The sequence below is a fragment of the Tauraco erythrolophus genome, chromosome 8, assembly GCF_009769465.1.
Source record: "Tauraco erythrolophus isolate bTauEry1 chromosome 8, bTauEry1.pri, whole genome shotgun sequence".
Classification (NCBI taxonomy): domain Eukaryota; kingdom Metazoa; phylum Chordata; class Aves; order Musophagiformes; family Musophagidae; genus Tauraco; species Tauraco erythrolophus.
In genome coordinates, this window is record NC_141472.1 from 13,347,826 (window position 1) to 13,368,610 (window position 20,785).

Sequence of the window (20,785 nt, forward strand, 5' to 3'; positions counted from 1 at the left end):
ATAAATAGAAATTCAAAAATAGTCACCACACCCTGAGAGCAGGCGGCAGTTTATCAAAAAGCCAAAGCAACTCATTGTGAAGTGGTTTTAATACATAAACAAGTCTCGTCTTTAAAGAACTCATTTCACAGTCTATACTTTCAGGTTGTAAAGTTCCGTCCCATGCAATTTTAATATATATATATTTTATGTAAATATATATATACACACACAGAGTTGTAAATTTTCCTTCATAGATTTCATAGGACCTTTTCTTCCCGTTTACTTGCTAGATGTCCCTTTCATGAGTGCAAGATTAATGAAGGCATAATCCTATGTGATTACAACGATTACTTCAGTCAAACGCAGGAAGTGTAACACTCGAGTGTCTGTGTCAAGGCGATGTCTGATCGGACAATGCTGAATTCATTCGGTTTGCACATGGATCATGCGCAACGGAAACAAACAAACAAAAAGTAAAAAGAGAAAAAAAATTGCAAATAAAACCAGAAAATCCTTGGATTGATGTATTGCTTTCTGCGCTCCTATCTCACATTATCTCTGGTCGATGTCCGCTGGAGCCGCCTTGCTTTTGTCGGGGTTCTCCTCCTCAGGCTCCACTTTGTACATTTCCTCAGAGCCCTCCTCGCTGTCGTTCTCCTCCGACTCCGTCAGCAGCTCCTCATCCTTGTACTCTGCCACGTCAACCACCGTTCCCAAATGCTCTTTTAGCTTCCCGTGGTGCTTTACGTGGTAACGTTGGTTCTGGAAGAACTTGATGATGGTGTGTTTGGGGAGATCCAGCTGAGCAGAGAGGGTGTGGATGGCTTCCTGGTCAGGGTAGAGACCCACGTCGTGGATAAAGCTTTGAAGGATACCTAGAGCTTCCAAGGAGATCTTGGTACGGGATCTCGGCTTTTTGGCACAGCTGTCCTCAGCAGGTGGTGGAGGAGCCTCTTCTCTAGGTGGGGAATTCTCCTTTGCAGGCTGGGACTGCTGTCTGTGCAGCACCTACAAGATGAAACAGACACAGACTTCACGTACATGCTGACCCCCGTGGTCCTTGAGATAAGGGAACTTGCACAGGTCTTCACACAGGGTCTACTTTGTTTTTGGTGAAGAAAAGTACAAATTAACATTCATTTTCCACTGCCTTTCTTACCTGTAAGACAGCTGCACCAGAAACTACAGACTGAAAGGAGAAAGCGATATGAAAGGCAAACGATATAAAATAAATATAAACCCACAAAATAAATAATAAATAAAAAATGTAGGTAATAAAAAAAATAGAAAACAGCCAAAATGTCAATCAAGTCAAAAGGTATTACAGTCTCGTGGCTGCGACGACTGGCCAGTTGTTCCATCTCAGACAAGTCACTCTCCCGCTTTGCTCCTCTTCTCCTGCCTCGTTTCCTCCTGTCTTTCTAGGCTAGAGGCTCTCACCGCTTCTACAAGATGCCAAGTACTGCAAAGGCCTAGTCACACGTGGGATTGTCAGGTGCTACTTCATCATGAATAATGATTTGGCATTAAAATCCATCACAGCTGCTTTATGACAGGAAAAAAAAAATCATAAAAGTCCAGACATTTCTTAAGACTTCCCTTCTGTGAAGAGCGACGTTGTAGTCAGTTCAGTTGCTTCACAGAGCTGGCTTAATGTCTCTCTTGAACCGATTTCTCTGTATTACATCTGTATGAATTTCACTAGTTGAGGGGTTCCGAGTTCAAATAGTTATATCCCACCATTCTGAGACACCCTCTGGGCAAACACGGTTTCAGTCTTGCAACAGATTTTCACCAGCAGTATCTCCTTTTCGTCAAGTTTAAAGAAAGCATATGTAGCTCTTAATCTTCCTAACAGCCACTTAAAATGACTAAGAAAGGGCCTGGTGCAGCCCTTATTCCAGGGGAAAAATACCTGAATTGTTAGAAATACAGAGGAGCTCCATCTGCTTTCTTTAAAACCAAATCTATACAAGAGTGATTACGGGCAAAAATCCCCTACAGGACTGAGGGCTGTGTTTGCCCAGAGGTTCCTTCAGATGCAGAGAAATAATTATTAGAACTCAACGCTACAGAGCTAACAAAATCAATATGGACAAATACTTTCTTCCACAAATAAGAGGGAATTCTGGCTCTTCACCCAAAGAAGAAAACGTCTTTGCTGCAAACTAACATCCAGAAAATCAACCCTACATTAAAGCTCTCTCAAGGGAAAAAAATAAGGATAAAGAACGGAAAACGTGCTGAGAACTTGCACTGAATTTTACCCACGCACTGAGCCCCCAGTAAAACGCTACGCTGGTCAAGTTATTGCTGCAAGAGGGAAGTCCGCTGTGGAATATCAGCCTGTCGATACATGCAAATAAATAAAAAGGCTCTGTGCCAAAGAGCCCCTTATTCATTCCCTTTGTCAAATGCTGCTGTCATAGTGATTTGTAACATCAGCCATCTCCAGTCACAGTTTTTGGAAAAGCAGGCGAAAGTCCCCAGTCACTGCCCACCACACACGCGGGGCCAAGGAGCCGAACCCGGAGGAGATGCTGCAGGAACGACCCGACTCGCAGCCTGGCCCCAGGATCGCCCTTCTGCCGCACCTGATGGCAGCGGGAATCCTCCGCTGGCGGAGAAGGGCTGCACCTCCAGCTGCTGCTCAGCACCAGCCACAGGGGCAGGACCCGGCCCCACATCCCCAGCACCTTGAGGTGCAGCGGTGGCATGTGTGGGACACAACCGCACACCCCAGTGACTGCAGCCTGAGTCGCTGCTGCCGCAGCCATGGAGCAATGCTCATGACAGTGACCATGGAGGCAACTTCACGGCAGCTCCCCGCCGTCAGCTAAAAGCAGGTGTCACCACCGGCGACGTGCAGGGCTGGCCACGCTCCGGGCAGGAGCCGGTGGTGGGCAGAAGTGCTGCAAACATGTTTTGGTGCCAATAGATTCATTTTACTCTAGAGCATGTAAGTACTCAGGGTGTCACAGAAATGGAGCTAACCAGGGAGCTGCGGGAAGGAGAAACTCAGATGGAAATGACGGATATTCTGGTTTATGTTTTATTACATCTCGTGTAATAAAAGAGTGTAACGTTCCAATGAATGGAATCGCTCAGCTGCTCTTTGAGGGTTTCTTTTTTGTCCATGGATTGTTTTCAAAGAGAAAGACTGACGTTTCCCTATAGAGGGGTGACAGGCGAGGGCCGGATCCGTGCCTACATCAGCAGGGAGCACTGGAAGCAGTGGAGCCGGGATTGCTGACACAAGCTGAGGACCCAGTCCCATAAATTTGTCGCACAGCCCCTATCTAAATTATCTCCCTTGTTGTGCCCTCTGGCCCCGTAGCCTGACACTATAAGGTCCAGAGCGGCCAAAAAGAAAAAGATTTAGGACCACAAATAAACTGCCAGGGAATTTACAGACAGCATCCTGTGAAAAGCCCCAAGTAGCATCACTAATCAGAAGCTGAATTCAAGTAGCAGCTAACAGAGATAGAAGCACATTCAGAAAGAGTGCGAGTTAGTCAGTTCATTCTTGTTGGAAGTGAGTTGGTTTTTTTTCCCTTTTCAGTTGACAAATAGCATGAGAAATGATCCAGCCTGAAAAATGTTACAAGACTTCCAATCAAATATAATGACGAAAAAAATCCAACAATACAGGATCAGCAGCAGTAAAATGTTTAATTTGAAGGAGATGAAGAGATGCCTACAGCGTCTATAAAGCAATCAACCAAAGAGAGGGCTGAGAGCGGGAAGGAAAAGAATAATTTCACTTAACCCTTCCTTTTCTGGAGTGACCTCTCCATCCTCTCCAGAAGAGAAAACACGTAAGCCAGGGGTTATCAGTGTAAAATATTACAAAAAAGTTGTATTTTATTTGACTGACTGTTTTCCTAAATAACAAAAACCCATAAAGCTATTCTTATATCAGATAAATCTCATGGTTTCATTAACTTCTGGGGACTTGCTCTGGATTTCCATGGCATTAACAAAGGATTTCAGCAACACAACATTACCCATACACAGAGAGATGGATGAACGCACAGAATTTCCTTCAGGTTTAGGCTGTGATCAGTTTTGTATTTCCTTCCAATAATATGGGCTACTTAATACAAAAAAGCGTGCTTTTCTATGGAAAACAGTTCAACTGTTGAGACACATGATACAATATGGAATCTAAATTACCTTTTTGTTAAATATTTGCTTTGAACTACATTAAATATTTGCTTTGACCTACATTTGTAAAACATGCTTGTTGATTTGGGCAATTTTCTTACTTCATGTCCTGCTCTGCATGCCACAGCCTCATACAGGAAACTATCCATTTTTGGCAGTTCCAGATTTTCTGATTTTGGAGTTGTTATTATGCTCTTAAATCTGCAGGTAGAATTTCCACTGGCTTCACGCACTGCTGTGCACACTCTGCTGTAACACTTTGGATTTTGGGTCAGTGCTGCCCTGCTTCTGCGTGGCAGAGAAGGAAACCCCACTGATCTTCCGTGATTAACGTACAGGCTGCAGCGCCTTTTCCAGTGCGGATAACCGCCCCAAATGATGGTCTGACCTACCACAAAACACCACACATATGGTGGGCTTCAGAGAGAAGGGATGACAACAACGGCCACACTCAGCTTTCCTTTTCCCAAGAAAGCTGGCACTGGGCTCGGAAGGGCACACATCCTGGCATACAATGGTGCACCAACTGTGCCCCCCTTTCCCACTCCCTTCTCCTTCCTCTGTGTCCTTCACCACCGCTCCCCGGCCACAGGTGGGGCAGCCTCCTTCTCCTCCACAGCCACCACCATCTGGAGCTGACTTCCCTTCCCCTCCCTCCCTCCCTCTCCGACTCCCCATCTACTTTCAAATCAAATGTGAAGATATAGATTTCCTTCCATGCCCACAGGACTTATTTTTTCCATTCCTTCAAGAGATTTCATTTTTTTAACTCTACAGGCATGGCTGCCTTCTCAGCGTTTCAGAACAGCGCGGGTACGAAAGATGCTGCTTTATGAAAGTTCATTCAGGTAGACTTTAACCTCACAGACAAACTCATTTTTTCAAACAAATTAACCAGCCCTGATAGAAAGCTTGCAAGAAAACAAAATTGATGGAAGTTGACTTGAAAAGATAAAGCGACTGGTCTTAAATCGCACTGTACCGAAATACGATTTGAAGGCCACAATGAAAACCAGCTGGAAGCCATGTGTAAAATATAATAGTACATGCCTACAGGGAAGGAAGTGAGATATTGAATGATTGAGTTTAGGAGAGTATATAATGTAGTGTATCATTACGGGAGTGATCAGGATTACTTGTAATAAGCTAAGGGTTTGTGGTCTTTCTAAAATCTGAAGCCAAGAATTATTGGGGGGAAGGGATCACCGCTCTGTTTTACATGTATCCACTCCCCTCGCCTCAGGACACTCCCGCAGGAGAAACCTGACTTTGGTAGACTGGGACAGCTGCGTTCCCACAGAAAAGAGAGGTGAGCAAACTCAAACTAAAGGATGAACGTCATGTAATTGCAGTCTGCGTCTGCACTGTATTTAATTTTGGCTGGATTCACTATCCCACTGATGTTTGTTTCCACTTCCACCCACTTTCTAGCTAGAAGCAGACACGTGAAAAGGGTGAGTCGCTAAGGGGAGCCAAGCAAGGGTGCTCGAGTCGGGTACACACGTGCTTTTGGGCACAACTGCAGTGAGGCATCGGCCGACGACGCTCGCTCCGTGAAATGCTACCTCTCGTTGCCTGAGCAGCCATTGCAGGAGATTAGAAACAGGAACTGCATTTCTATGTGAAAATCCCAAGCTCTTTTGTTCCGTAGTGTGGTTCTGCTCTTCCCTTTGCAGACGGAATTAAGCATGTGAGCACCTTTCCGATGGGTTTTGCTGAGGTGATGTGGTGCCCTTTACTATGAGAAACACCAAAAGCGTTGTCAGGAGACAAGACCACGCATTGGCAACAGAGACAGCCCTTGCTGAACGGCCTCCGCTGTCCTCTGTGCGCGGGGACAGGACGAGCAGTGACAGGTACCTCAAGCGGCGCGTGCTGGCCAGCACCGTGTCTCACAACCCAAACCCACAAGGAGCAAAGCTGAATGGATCGGCCTTCTCTCCTCCACAGTGGGCAGGGGTCTCACTTTTTAGCTCTTTCACATTCACATTGCTCTTGTGGCCAGCCATGACACCATATCACACCAAGGATACTGGGACCAGTATTGTTCAACATATTCATCAATGACTTGGATGAGGGAATAGAGTGCACGGTCAGCAAGTTTGCTGATGACACTAAACTGGTAGGAGTGGCTGACACACCTGAAGGCTGTGCTGCCATTCAGAGAGACCTGGACAGGCTGGAGAGTTGGGTGGGGAGAAATCTAATGAAATACAACAAGGGCAAGTGTAGACTCTTGCATCTGGGTAAGAACAACCCCATGTACCAGTACAAGTTGGGGACTGAACTGTTGGGGAACAGCACAGGAGAAAGGGACCTGGGGGTCCTGGTGCACAGCAGGATGACCATGAGCCAGCAATGTGCCCTCGTGGCCAAGAAGGCCAATGGCATCCTGGGGTGTCTTAGAAGGGGTGTGGTTAGTAGATCAAGAGAGGTTCTCCTCCCGCTCTACTCTGCCCTGGTGAGGCCACATCTGGAATATTGTGTCCAGTTCGAACAAGGAACTGCTTGAGAGTCCAGTGCAGGGCCACAAAGATGATGAAGGGAGTGAAGCATCTCCCTTATGAGGAAAGGCTGAGGGAGCTGCATCTCTTTAGCTTGGAGGAGACTGAGGGGGGACCTCATTAATATTTATAAATATGTAAAGGGTGACTGTCATGAGGATGGAACCAGGCTCTTCTCAGTGGCATCCAATGACAGGACAAGGGGAAATGGATATAAGCTGGAACACAGGAGGTTCCGCTTAAACATGAGGAAGAATTTCTTCCCAGTAAGGGTAACAGAACACTGGAACAGGCTGCCCAGAGAGGTTGTGGAGTCTCCTTCTCTGGAGACGTTCAAAACCTGCCTGGACGCGTTCTTGTGTGATCTGATCTAGGTGGTCCTGCTCAGGCAGGGGGATTGGACTAGATGATCCTTTGAGGTTCCTTCCAATCCCTAACATTCTGTGATCCTGTGAAGGACTTTTATGCCAAAGGGAGCAAGTTTTTAGCCTGCTTAAGGAGCCCAAAATACAAGCCAGAAAGAACGCACACACATTACAAAATGTAGGTTCGGTTCCTGCGTTGGCTTCATCTAACACCCGTCACCTATTACAGCCCTTTCAAGTATTCGAAACCAGTCAGCAGGATTTACCACCTGTTTGACTCAGGATTTACCACCTGTTCGACTCAACGCAAAACCAGATTCACTGCGTCCTTCAGGTGAGCAAGCCTGTTTGTAAAGCTCCTTCCCAATGACTAGCTAAAGTCGAAGGGAGCATAAAGGACAAGCCAAAACAAGGTGTTCAGCTGCATTTTTCTGAGACCTGCAGCTGGAATTTGCAACACTTCACCCCTGCAAGCGGAGAGCTCCCAGGCAGCACTTAGCTATCACGTTAAGAGTTTACTCAAGAGACAACGTCCATCACCTTGCAAAGAATATCGTACCTAGAAGGAGATGCTGTCTGTCCCTCTGAGCAGATCTTACAGAAATAATCTGTGGGAGATTATCTATTCAAACAAACAAACAAACAGCCTTACGCTCCCTACCCCCAGTCTCTCGCAGCTTGTCTTCATACACAGAAATGTGCAAGAAGAGAACAGAGCAAGCTGCTGCCACAAAGGGGTTTGCACCCTGACAGCCTCCCAGTCCGGGCTAAGAGCATTAATTAGACACAATCGCTGTGCCAAGATGCTTTACAGGCTTCCTAGGAATGTCTGCACAAGAAACTGTAGTAGAAGTTACAATTTGCACCTGTGTTCATTTCTTTCCTCTTAAAAATCCGGTTGTTAGGCTACTCTTTTTTTTTTTTCCTTGCAAAAATGTATTCATTTAGGTAAACACTGCAGCACTAGTCGCAGCTCCAAATTAAGTATTTTCTTTGGGCTCATTCTCACAGTGGTGATTTCACACCTTGACACCATAAAGCTGTGTTAAAGACTGTGGTTTAGTTTCCTTGCTTTTCTTGGATTATACAGTATCCTAAGGTCAAAACTCAGGAAAATCCAAAACTGTTATTAAAAAAGAAAAAGTATCTATGAAGTGATGACAAATTGCACACTACAGGTGTTAGATTACATTTTGACTCCAGGCAGGTTTAATATACTTTAGTTTCCTTTTACAATTGCCCTTAGCAGGTACCGTTATAGGTAAGGGATTTAAAAAAATATATGGTACTCAATAAAAGAAGACCGTGTCAAAAGAAATCAATATGAGCGTGCAAAATGGTAGGAAGTCTGACATGGATAAATATGTTCACTTTCATCTAACTTTAGTCTGAGCTTCTTTTAATTTTGTAGCTCAAATGCTAGCCGCACATCCTGTGCATTTTCCGATGAAGCTTAGTAATAGCTACACAAGAGTAAACACCGTTATTAGGCATAATTATAATACATGTTTGGGATACGGTGGACCCCGTCTCATGCAAGCCAGACCAAATCTGCCAGACAGAGCTGGTGGCTACAACAATGTGTAACCCAGCAGCCCTGGGCCTCGTTCAGCTGCAAAGACAAAGCAGTCACACCGTAAAAAATTTCCTTAAATATTCAGATTTTTCCTATCATCCTTCATCTGCTACTGACCACCACTGGAGCCAGGATATCGGATCAGACAAAGCCCAAGTCCTAAATCTTTCAGCTCTGAGGTATGAGTTACTCTCTGAGCTGCGCAAAAGGGGAGTCAAAGGGAGCTATGAGGAAAGAAATGAGTTCTACAGGGAATCCAAAGTCAAAGGCAAGTTTGGTTTCCAGGCTGGAATGTGAGCTGGTTGAAGTGATTCATTTCAACATCTTTGGAGCACACTCGCCACATGCTTCCCTTTGCTTTACGGCGGTCGCCTTGCTTAAGGGCAGGAAATTGGCAGTGATCTGAAAACACGGCAAGACACCGAACAAACACTCAGTCTCGGAAACAGCGGCCCCATCCTGCAATTCTCCTCCAGGGCCAAACCATCCAAAATGGGCAAAAAGGTGAGAAAAAAGACAACAGGACGAAAAAAACCCATCAAAAAATAACGAAACTTCCAGTTGTGCCTTGCTTTTGCCATCCCACGCAAAGTGATAAGCATAAGCATTAGCAAAACGCAATTAATCTTGACTTGAAGCGAGGGGGAGGCGTCACTCCGCCCCCCCAGCACACACTGCTCCCATTAATGCTAACAGGAGCTTAGCATGCATCAAAGAGCAAATACACCACAAAACATTTTTAAGAGCTATCATCGCTGGAGATAAAATATAAATTACAGCCTGATTGCACTGCGCTGCTAAGAGGCTACATGTGCAGCGCAGCTCACAGTGACAACTGGAGATGACCAGATAACTTTTGGACAGGTCTAAGGTTACTGTGAAACAGCTGTGCAGAGGAATCCTTCCTTGTCTTCGCTTTCCTTTCAAGAAGCCGTGGCACTGCTGTCTGCACAGTTGTTTGAAGAATGTTTACACATCAGCTTGACAAAGAGAAAAAAAAAATTCTGCCATCACTTGACCACAATCATGATCTTATTCTTCAGTAATGCGTGGTTTATTTCCCTTTCCTGGTCTCCGTTAATAGACAGCACGTGCCTACACAATAGCCACTATTTTGTCTGTATAATGTTAAAAAAATAAATCACAAAACTCTGACAACGCAGAGCAGTGTCCCGGTGTTTCCTGGGGTAACTGCTCTCCCTCGAACACTAACTCAACTCTTCCCACAAAAGCACAGGCACAACTTGCATTGCTGCGCAAGTGCCTGAGAACTGGCTGATTTTATGGGGTAGCATCAATGAGCTCATGCTGATGAACGTTAGTGGATTAGCTCTGAATTTCCCATCTTTGGCTGGTTCAAGCCAGATTTCTAGGTTTACTGCACAGTAACCGTGGCCAGCGGTGGCCATCCCTTTCCCGAACACCGAGCTGCAGCCTGGGAGGGTTGTCAACAACCGCTGCTCAGCTCGCAGGTGGAGCTGCCACGTACCTACCGTATACACACACACACCAGGCCAGATTTGTTCCGGCTTCTGCTGGCACAAACCAGGGCGCTGGTGACAGAGAGGCCGAGGCGGCCAGGAAGTGTTGCACAACGCCGCTGCAGACTCTCTCCTGAAGGCATCGGTGATGGATGGCCCCATTGTCTGGGGATGGGGCACAGCCAGCACAGCTGGCACGGGGGCTGCCTTGCTGCATCCCCTGGCAGGCAGGCAGGACTTCGCCGGCCTCAAAGAAGCCGAGCAAGCCTCTCTCGCCTGTAACCTGCCGTAGCCTACCCCTGCAAGGCAGAAAGCAACAGCCCCGTAAAGGTCCGTGCTGCCCTTCTGCATGGTGATGCTAACTGGAGTCCCATTCGAGTGGGACTTTCAACATCTGTGTGCACATCGAGGGCCACAAAGCCTTCCAGTTAACACTTGCCTACTTCAAAACAAGACCAGGAGTGGACCTCTAACTTGCCTCTCCTATGCCTTCTCTTGCAGCCTCAGCAAGGCTTTCCAGGGTGCTATGGTGTCCAAGAGCCCCACTCGGCAATTTCCGGAGCCTGAGCTTGGCTGCGGCTGGAGGGAGGGTCTGTCAAAGATTTCGGGTTGATTCTCAGCTTACCCATCCCAACCCTGCTAATCCTAATGAGGAGCTGGCAGAATGCCACAGGAACTGAGGAAGCGACAAAAGGCTTTTTGGTTTGCTTTTCTGCAGACAAAATACTTTTGGTATTTTCTTCTTTAATTAACACTACACGCGTTCTCCTTTTCTTTCGAAAATCAGAAGAGTACTTGTCAGCAGTGTGAGCAAGATCCTCCCGGACAATCCCCAACCTAGAGCCATGCTTAAGGTCAAGCTCTAAACCTCTAACTATGGTGGCACGAATGGCGCCACTATAATCATGTTGTTTTCCAGTTACTCAGATCAGAAGTAGGCACTGCATTACTTCAGGAAGGGCATGTTTGGATTAGACACCGGATTCTGGGGAGGTGGGGGGTGGGTAATTATTTATCCCATCAAACTGGTTTAGGTCATTACAGATGGCTATTTGGGGTTCCAGGAATACCCAACGGTACCACTAATTTTTACAACGGGGGCAGTTAGAAGTCAGGAGAACCTGACTGTTATGGTTAGTGAAAATAGTAGATTTGTGCTGATGAAACACTACTCAGCATGTTTTTTGCTTTCTAGATGTAACCACCAATGCACTTAATAACAGGACTTGAGCAAACTATACTGTGTGAATCAAACACATAAAAGTATAAATATTCCTTTTTTTAGAAAGCAAGTCTTAAAAAGTGCATTATAATCAGCTACCATGGTAAAAGCTAAATATCCAGCAATACCACACACGCAACTGGCATAATGTGCTTTATTATACCCTTAGCTTGAAACTGGGTAAATAAAAATCAAATGACCAAAGTACAGTCGCCCGCACAGATCAGCGCACTGAGGACAGAAGGCCTCAGAGAATTAGATCTGAGATCCTTTGTCTTCCTGATTACCCTCTGGAAAAGGTGGGCATGTCCAGAAGACTGGGGAAGCTACGCTGGTGTTCCTGCTCTCCATCTCTCACTACTCTGACCTGTACCTATTTTACAGATTCTGGATGCTGGAAGAAAAAGGCTTTTCGGAAAGTAAACTGCACCTGCAGTTTCTGTTCACAGTACTAGAAAATAGTTGGGGAAAAAATGGTATTTTGTTCATTTACAATAAAATGGTTTAATATACGGCCAGAAAGGCAGTATTAGGACAAAGCAGAGGATGATGCTGTCACGGCCCTGGGATCCAACCCTGCCTTTGCTGCTGCCTGCTGCGGGGAGCTCTGTGGACCGCGCAGCTCGTGGCTGGCTACACGCAGGTAATCGCAGGAGGAAGCTCGCACTCAACACAAGCCTGCAGCCAGCGTAGGTCTGTGTGCAAAGACCCCCAGGCTTTTGCTAGAAATGCAAAGCACCATTCTTTGCTTCATTACAATCAGAATCGTGTGGCATTTTTCAGTCAAAAATCTTTCTTTCGGTCAAGTATGTCAACGGAGTGACACCAAAGTACTGCCTAAATAAAGTCTGCTGTGCCAAGCTGTCTGCCTGGGGTGGCAGGGGGGTGGATGTTCTGACAACATTCAGGCAGTTGTTTGGGCATTCTTCATGAAACAGCATATTCTGGTTGCTTTTATTCAGAACAACTTTGGCTCTTCAAATTCTTCCTATTTTCCTTTAAAGCATTATGTTGCTCTAAACTGCCACAAAGCTTTTTTTTTTTTTAAATTTTAAATGAAAGTAATCACTTAAAAAGCACCTACGTATTTTTTCCTTTCAGCATTTCAGAAATGTCAGCAACCCTTTAAACTCAGCTCAAGCACTTCTATAGCTCTAGGCTGTACCACCCAAGGAACAGAAGCTCATAGCCATCTATCTACCCACCTACCTCCCTCACCGTCGTATTTACAAAGGGTTGTACTGATGGGAGCTCTGAAAGAATGAAATGTAATGCAGTTTTTATATAAACGGAGCTGGATGTGGATCTTTCCCATCTCAAAATCCAATAAAGCTTATGATTTTTATTGCATGTGGGAGTCCTTTGGTCTATATAATACTGATTAGCAGCTTGGCCAGTAAGTCTGATAAAACCAAAAAGTACTTTCAAATACATTCTGGCCAGAGACACCTGGGAGCGAAGCGTTCGTGTTGCAGCTGACGGCCCCAGGGGCACATACCTACCTTGGGATTTCTTCCTCGATTCTGTTTCATCTCACCATGGTTTTGTTCCATTCTCACCAGAAAGAACGACTCTGAGCCTCTGTTATTCTTGAATCTTCCTGGAAAGGAGGCATCACCTCAAAACTATTCCCCCTCACCTTTCCAACACACATGAACACAGAAAATTTACAACCTGCTTCAGTCAGGGCTCCAGACTGGACTTTGATGGATCCCAAGCAGAGCAACGCAGTGCTCTTACTCCCGATCTCATTTAAACAAGAGAACACCAGGAATAACATTACTCCAAGCCAGCAATGCTTCCCCGGTGCTAATCAGGCCATTAAAAAGGCATAAGCAGTTTGTTTGAGGCAGAGGGACAAAGGTGACCACAGAAATTAATCAAAACCAGGGAAAAATTAGAGATTAAAGTAATAACACTCCTTTCAGCAAACCACAGCCTGAATGCATAAGTGGATAAAAGTCACAATCACTGCAAGATCTAGAGACAAAAAAGAGTCTCCTGACTGAATGAAATGTAAACCCAACTCACTCTGGCACAGAAGCATTCCCTTTCCAGGGCAATACTCACTGCCACCGGGAAATCCAGACCCGCTTGCTGTGAACGAAGGCTGCCACAGCTGACCCTCCCTTATCTCGCTTAAGGAAAACACACACGCTCAAAGTCAACAGTTGGCGGGAAAGGAAGGAAAACCCAAACGCGGCAGACTTGCTAGAAGAGATTTCCATGGAGGTTCCCTCCCCAAATCAGCAGATGGTTTCCAGTCAGCCAGGGTCAGGGAGTGCCCGTGTGGTTTCCTGCCTGCTTGCCTTTGTAGCTTATCTAGATCTCATCAAGATATGCAGTCTGAAAAAATTAGAACAGCTAAGCACAGAAATTAGGGAAACTAAATACAAATGAGCGTTGGTTTGCACTCGTGCAGACGCGCAGGGCAACCTGTGCCCGCGGGTGGATGAATGCAGCGGTGCTGACCCCTCTGCCGGGGCAGCCACGTTGGGCTGCGGCACATCCCATCTGCAGAGGTCGGGTCAGGTCTCGTCGATGCCACGGTGCCTGCCCAGGCACCAAAGCCATGCCTAGCTCTACCCAAAATGCCCTGGGAAACAGCTCCGCTGCTCTGAAAACACCCGACACCAGTTACAACCCTGCCTGCTTTAACTGCGGTGGTGGTGCCCGCTCCACGGCACGTCCCCATCCCGGCTCGCTGCCGTCGGAGGGCTTGCCGTCGGAGGGCTGGCGTACACGCGGCACGCGTCTGCGTGCTTTGCAAAGCTCTGGGCAGGCGCTGGCCCTTGCAACGCTGAGCATGGGAGTAAAGCAAAAATCCCACCAGGAACACAACCAGCACAAGCCACCATATGGAAAGGGCACTCTCAAATTAAACCCTGAAACCCAGATGAGATCTGAGCGAAGGACAGTTTCACTTAGAGGAAATCTCTGAGGTCAACCAGCAATTAACTGAAAGGTTCTGATTGAATACGCTATTGACTGCGCTCACATCAGACAGCTTCCTGTTTATTATACCTTATGGGCTGTCTAGGTGCCAAGACATTAAACTGTCAATAATCTATTAATACTAAACAGCTCCTCCCTCCTTACTCCCCCCACGCAAATACTCTCAGGCTAAGAAACTGCACTAAAAAGATGGAAATTTTTGAAGTGAGATGGAAATGAGCCTTTTAGGGTATTTCTTTGCTTGGTTCCAGCTGAAAGTACAGCAACATTCATAAACAATATAACACGCAGTCTATAACTACATGGAAAAAATTGTGTTAAAAAAAATCAGACATGATTGAGACCATATCCTGAAATCTGGCTTTCTTTCCCAAGCCATCTTTAAACAGTCTAAGTTAAATTTAATTAACAATTTACAACAAGGAGAGAGAAGTTATTTAAAGAGAGGCCTACAGGTCCTTAACGTTCAGTGTCTGGGAAACAGTTGTACGTAAAAAAAAAAACTTTTAATGAATTTAATAGAGAAAAGCACTTTAATTAAATGCTGTCAAAGAGGATTGTATTAATGACTGCACACAAAGGAATTTAAAGCAAGCCAAGTATATTTAGCAAATAGGAAGTAGGCTTTCAGAGGCTGCAACTATTTATGTTTCTGCCATTGCAATGCATCTAGGAGATCGCGTTGCCAATTGAAAGCAGTTATGTTATTAGATACGATTTTATTTATTACGGATTATTAAAATTTCAAATGCTGCAGGGAATACATTTATTCCACTTCTAAAATGAAAGAACAAAGATATTTCCTGCTTGTTCAGTAAGAGGAAAAATAGAAGAGGAAATAAATAATAAATAATAATAATAACTTGGCACTTAACTAGTGAAGTGCTGTCCAGACAGATCTTTTTATGGGGCTCGCTGAGGCCTGGAATTTCAGTGTCTCTCTCTGCTACAACCGGATGGGTTCGCAGTTGCTACCGCAGCTTCCCTCAACCCAGCACGGAAAGAGGAGCCAGCTCTTACTCTTCATGGGCACGCTACAACTCCTCCTTGTACCCTCTGGTGGCACAAGGGACTTCCGCGATACTCTGCGTGTTTCGAATCTAAAAATTACCAAAATCCCGAGAAGTACAAAGAAAGCTAGTTTGCCAAGCTTTTTGCAAGAAAGACTGAGAAGACCAAGGTTTTCCAGATCTAACCAGGAGGCTTAGTCACGCAACTCTCATAAAAGCCCTGAACAACGATGGGTCTGAGAGGACTTGCGGCAGGAGGGAAGGGGGCTCTTCACAGCCCTCCCTGCCCACGTGCCTGGGATTCAAGTGCAGCACATTGAATGGGCATGGCCTAATAAAAGCATAATGTAGAGATCCAAACCATAAATTTGAGAAAAAGCAACTAGAAAATTTAAGGGTGTCAACATTATTTTGTACTATGATGGCACGAATAGCATAAAACTAAATTTAGCCCAAACTGGAAACCGAGGAATGTTTTTGACACAAAGTTAATGAGATGGCTGGGACTGTAATATCCAGGATACATTCTGTGATTTACCACATCCTTTTTGCCATATGTAATGGTTAAGAGGTTAATAATGATTTTAGAAGTTTCCAACTTCTCAGTGCTCCACCAGAGGCACCTTATACGTGCTCATATGCCTTGGTTTCTGAACACTAAAGCCCTTTTAAGTTAGGCACCACGATGTGAGTTAGTCCCAAATTAATGGTTTTAAAATATTTGTATTTGTGCTAAAATGTAAGATTTTTGCCTTCTAATTTGAAACATGAAGACGTGAGTAGAACTGGGGGAAAAGATATCGGAAAGGAGGCACAAGGGGATACCTACTTCCTTTCACAATGCGAGTAGCATCATAAATGGTGAAGTTCAATTTTCTAAATACGTTATCTGATTTTTGTTTAAGACTTTAATAAAAGTCATATGTGATGTGTGTTGAGAATGTAGCCTTTGTTGTTCCACAGCTAGGGATCTTGCAAACAGCTTCGCTTTGTCTGTGCCAAGATATTTTGGAATATTCTTTGAAACACTGTAAGCATAGATGACTGTGAGAAAAAATATGTGCTACTGTACTTCTGGATACTTGATGTGTGAGAATAGCGCATACGCACAAAAACATCTCCCGTTTCAATCTGCAGTTCCTGCAAAAGTCCATACAAACATGGAACAACATACACAGCATAATAATCCTGAAAAAAACATGTCCCTGCACATATTATAGTCTCTGGGTATTTCCAATCATTCAGAAAAAAAAAAAAAAAGAAAAGCCCACACCAATGAATTTCTGAAAAGACTGGCCTGGGGCAAGGAGACTGAGCACCTATGTCCTGCCCTGTCATAGCCCAACTCCCAGCAGTGCCCAGAAGCTGCACAATTTCTTTCGGAGATGCTGTGCAACACAGGAGGTGGAGCAGCTCACTCGCTCTCAGAGATCTTTGGGGGATAAGCAGCGCAGCGTGCTTTGGTAGCACAACACAGTCTTGTTTCCTTCCCCATGTGATTTTTACAATTGCCTATCTGCCCAGAGAGGCCAGCTGCAATGATCCAAGGCTCTAACTTCATCCTAAGATTTCTCTAAGGAGCCCAAGAATAAAATGTTGCATATGGCCTGTAGCCTATAAACATATACACATCTCTAAAGTCCGATATTATTATTTATGTACAAGTGTGAGGGACAGGGAGTATTTAGGGAACACTAAAATGAATTTTAAAAGAGCAGTATTTTTAACTGCAAAAATTTTCCAATGTAAATGGAACAGAGGCTCATCTAGTGGCTTTTCAGCCTTCAACATTTGCCCGCTGCCAGCCGGCAAGCTTCAAAGGTTATGTGAATTTAAAGAGCTTTATTTAGTAATCTTGCTCTAGATGTTTGCTCATCCTCAACCTAGTACGACTCCTTACAACGCTGGCAGCTTAGCAGTTACGAGAGGGTCAGGACTGAAAGAAATGAGGGCTAAATCTGGTCAAATTGTGTGTGAAAGGCAAAAGGGTGAGACACAGGGGCCAGAGCTACAGTGATGTAATTTGCTAAAAAGTCAGAGAAACATCAACGCAAACCAGCACCCTGCCGATGACTGCCAAGTCTCCGCAGTGCTAAATCTGCACACTCAGGTTTCAAGCGAAGCTTTTGCCCGGAGCATCCCGCTGCGGGAGCGCGGGCAGCCCAGGCTGAGCTGCTCCGGGGCAGCCTCACACCAGCTGCCGCCTGGGCAGAACTGCCTCGGCCCCAAACAGGGCGGCACCTCCTGCACAGCACCGCACGCGTCCTCGGCCCCAGGGACTGCCTCTGCCTCCGCCGCCGTGCCAGGACCCTCACAGGCATCGTTGTTGTAAGAAGCTGGTGAAGAAAAACAGCAGCCGTGCTCTCAGGGCTCCCTCGCGTTAGAGTCCCACCTCATTCCTGCCTCGTCCTCAGCTGGTGCCAGACCAGATGAAAGCTGTCTGGGAGCAAGTGGCACTGAGGTGGCCTCACAGCACCAGCAGTCCGGACAAATACGGAAAGGAGGTACTACTTTGACAAGACTAAACTTGCCACCTCAGAAGAAAACAAAACTATCCACTTTACTTGATCTCCCATTTCTAGGGTTAAATTAAATAGTACTAAACCTAAACTAATTTCAGAACAGAAGCAGATTTGCTTTAATTGCAAGTGCATTCCCCACTACCATTTCAAGGGGAATCGTAGGCTTAAAGTTAATAAAAATCAGCAGCCCTTTCCAGCCACGTTAGATATCCCTCCTAAACAGAAGCAGCTGAGGAGGCGCAGTAGGCAGGTTTGGCTGTAGCAGTCAAAGCTCAGCAGCTTTCCACTGCAATTGCCATTAACTATCAACCACAAGAAGCTTTATCGGACACCTCACAGTTGAACAAGGGGTTTGTTGTCTGACACGTGCTCCTGTTGCCTTTGTCAAGCCTCGTGCAACGAGCTACTGTGGCCCGTCAGGAAAACGGTGTGCACCAAAAGGAAGGAAAACCAGCACGCACCGCCACAGCTTTTGTTCCCGAACACAGCGTGTCCAGCCACAGGGCACAGGTACTGGAGCAGTATAAGAAAGTAGTTCAAAGGTGGAAGCCTTCCAAGAGTTCTGCATGTACTGCTTTCTTCGAAGAGAGTCCCTTACCCCCACTCAGAAGCAGACACACATGCGACAGAGATAAATGCAGAGTTAAGTGGCATTTGCAATATATATTGCCTTCAGCTTTAATACTACACAGAAACAGAAGTTACATAGTTGGAGATGTTTTTCAGTTGTTTCTGTATGGTTTATATTGAAAGAGGATAATGAAACTGACTGTTATTGTCTAATTTTTATAAGAGAGAGAGACTGGAACTCCAGATAACATAAAAACTGAGGAAGACAGATATTCTCCACTTACAAAATTCACAGATCTCATTCTGACATGCATTTCCCCCTGTAGTTCTACATCAAAGACAAAACAAATACTCCAGCTGCAACGAACCCAAACCAAAGTTCTGTGCTTTCCGACAGGAATGAATAAACCTGCACTACAAATAGCTCTAAAAATCTCTCTGAGCTTGTTCAGCACAAGTTGTCTCCCCAGTCTCGACCAGCCCTGTCTGAGCAGACATCACATCCAGCCACAGAATAAGGAGCTGGGAGAATCAAAAAGCAGTGGGCATCCACCTACAGTCTGTCTTCTGCAGAGAAACTATCGAAAAGCAAAAGTATCAGGGTGCAGCCACTAAGAATGGTTCACAGGGCACGCCATCCCCACAGAAAAATTTGTCTACATAAAACAGTAAGGACCAAAGGCAGAGAGCTAGCATGGTTTGAGAAAGTATTTTTTGTCCAAGTCTCCCAAACAACTCAGTCCTGTTTTCCAGTGTGCAAAATCCCCTGCTGTAACCCACACAAACACGGCAAAAACTCACTGTGCACATCATCCTATAGATCATTAAGCACACCATGTTTCCCTACGGAATAACACAGTTTTGCTTCGCTCATCATCTGTGATTGCCTAAGTATTATTAATTAATATTATTTTTTAAGAAAAATTTTAAGTCTCACTGTTTTTCCATCTTCATGCTGTGCATTGTGTGACCCATGAACTCTAAGACGTTGTTTAGAATCAGATCTTTCATTAGGAAGCACTACTGTGGTGTTCATTCCCCTCTTTATTACTTTTAGAAAGAGAATATGAAATCAGTTTCATTGGATTGCCATCGCCGCTCGCCTTGACCCATTTACACGAGGGCTCCATGTTCTGCTGTTTTGTATTTCGTTGTCATTTCTAAAACATTTGTTCCCTTCCATCCCTCTCAAAATAACAAAATTAGTATTTCGTTTACTTCTGTGGTATGTTATTTTCTGTATATTTAAAGAGAGACCACAATGTTTGCAGTGAACACACAATACAAAAGAGCCTTCCTGCAGCTTTCTGCTATGCCTTCTTTTATTTACTAATGTTCCTCCATGATTTATGATCTGAACTATTATAAATTGCCAGATTTGTCTAAATCAAAGCTTCTGAGAAAAAAAGGGCGGAGGGATGTCATTTTTTAAAAGTGACAAAAGCAACAGTGTATCAGAAAGCATGAGAAAACCATTCCTGTTTCTTTAAAGTCAACATTTGGCTGCTCTTAAATCAGTATGTACCTACCAGCTTCAGCAGATCTATCTGTCAGCTTATGCAGCAAAGGGAAGGCAAGGTTCCTCTGCTCTCTGAATAGCAGGTACTGCGCTGCAGTGGTGGCTCATTTCTCCAGAGAACAGTATTATCCACCCCAACACTCCAGAGACAACAGCTTGATTCATCGTTTTCCCAGCTGAGTCAGGTTTCTCTGCCCCAGCAATTAACAATGAATTAGCACTATATTAAAGTGCCAGGCAAGACGGTTATTCTCTGGAGTGGTCACCTTGGACACAGCAGACGAACAGTGGGAGAAGGGAGAGAAATTAGATTTACTGTGTCCCAGCATGTCTGTAACAAACATCGACTCCCTGGTCGGCAACGGGAAGCATCTGTAGGCGCTTCTCAGCGTTAACGCTCCAGAAAGGTCCAACATCAGCAAACGGCCTGGGAACGGTGGGATTTCACGAGGGATGGAAAGTAACACAGGGTACCCTCACCTCTGCAGAGCAGGAAGCTAAACATGGAAGCATGGGGACTGTTTGCTGCAAAGTGACTACTTTGCATGCAGTCTGTCCAACGTAAGAAGAGCCAGGCCAGGCCAGACCAAAGGTCCAGCCAGGATCCCACATCTGATGGTGGTGGAAGAGGATGAGAACAGGGCAAAAACATAATGATGCTTTCCAGCACATGCTCTCACCCTCCAGGAACCTGTGGCTCAGCCACTCTGTAAATCAGAGGTGGTGTCCTTGTGATACCCAGCCAGCAACCACCTCACAGGTCTTTTCCTTAGTCCTACAGCAGTGCTTTGTGATTGCACTACATTGCATGGAACTGGAAGGAGACAGAGCCACTTGTGCACACCTGGATTTCCTTAAAAACCAAGTGAGAGGCTGTGGCGAGCTCAGCCTGCACGCACAGCAACACGTAGG

General features: G+C 45.4%; 1 protein-coding gene across 2 annotated transcripts in view; it reads right to left on the minus strand.

Annotated features, from left to right (window-relative positions):
• Nucleotides 1–534: 534 nt before the first annotated feature.
• Nucleotides 535–20,785, minus strand: part of SATB2 (SATB homeobox 2) — a 131,419-nt gene continuing 111,168 nt past the window's right edge. For both annotated transcript variants that reach the window (XM_086615682.1, XM_086615681.1), the window contains exon 11: nucleotides 535–990. In XM_086615682.1, coding sequence (XP_086471808.1) covers nucleotides 535–990 — 456 coding nt within the window. The remainder of the gene's footprint in view (nucleotides 991–20,785) is intronic.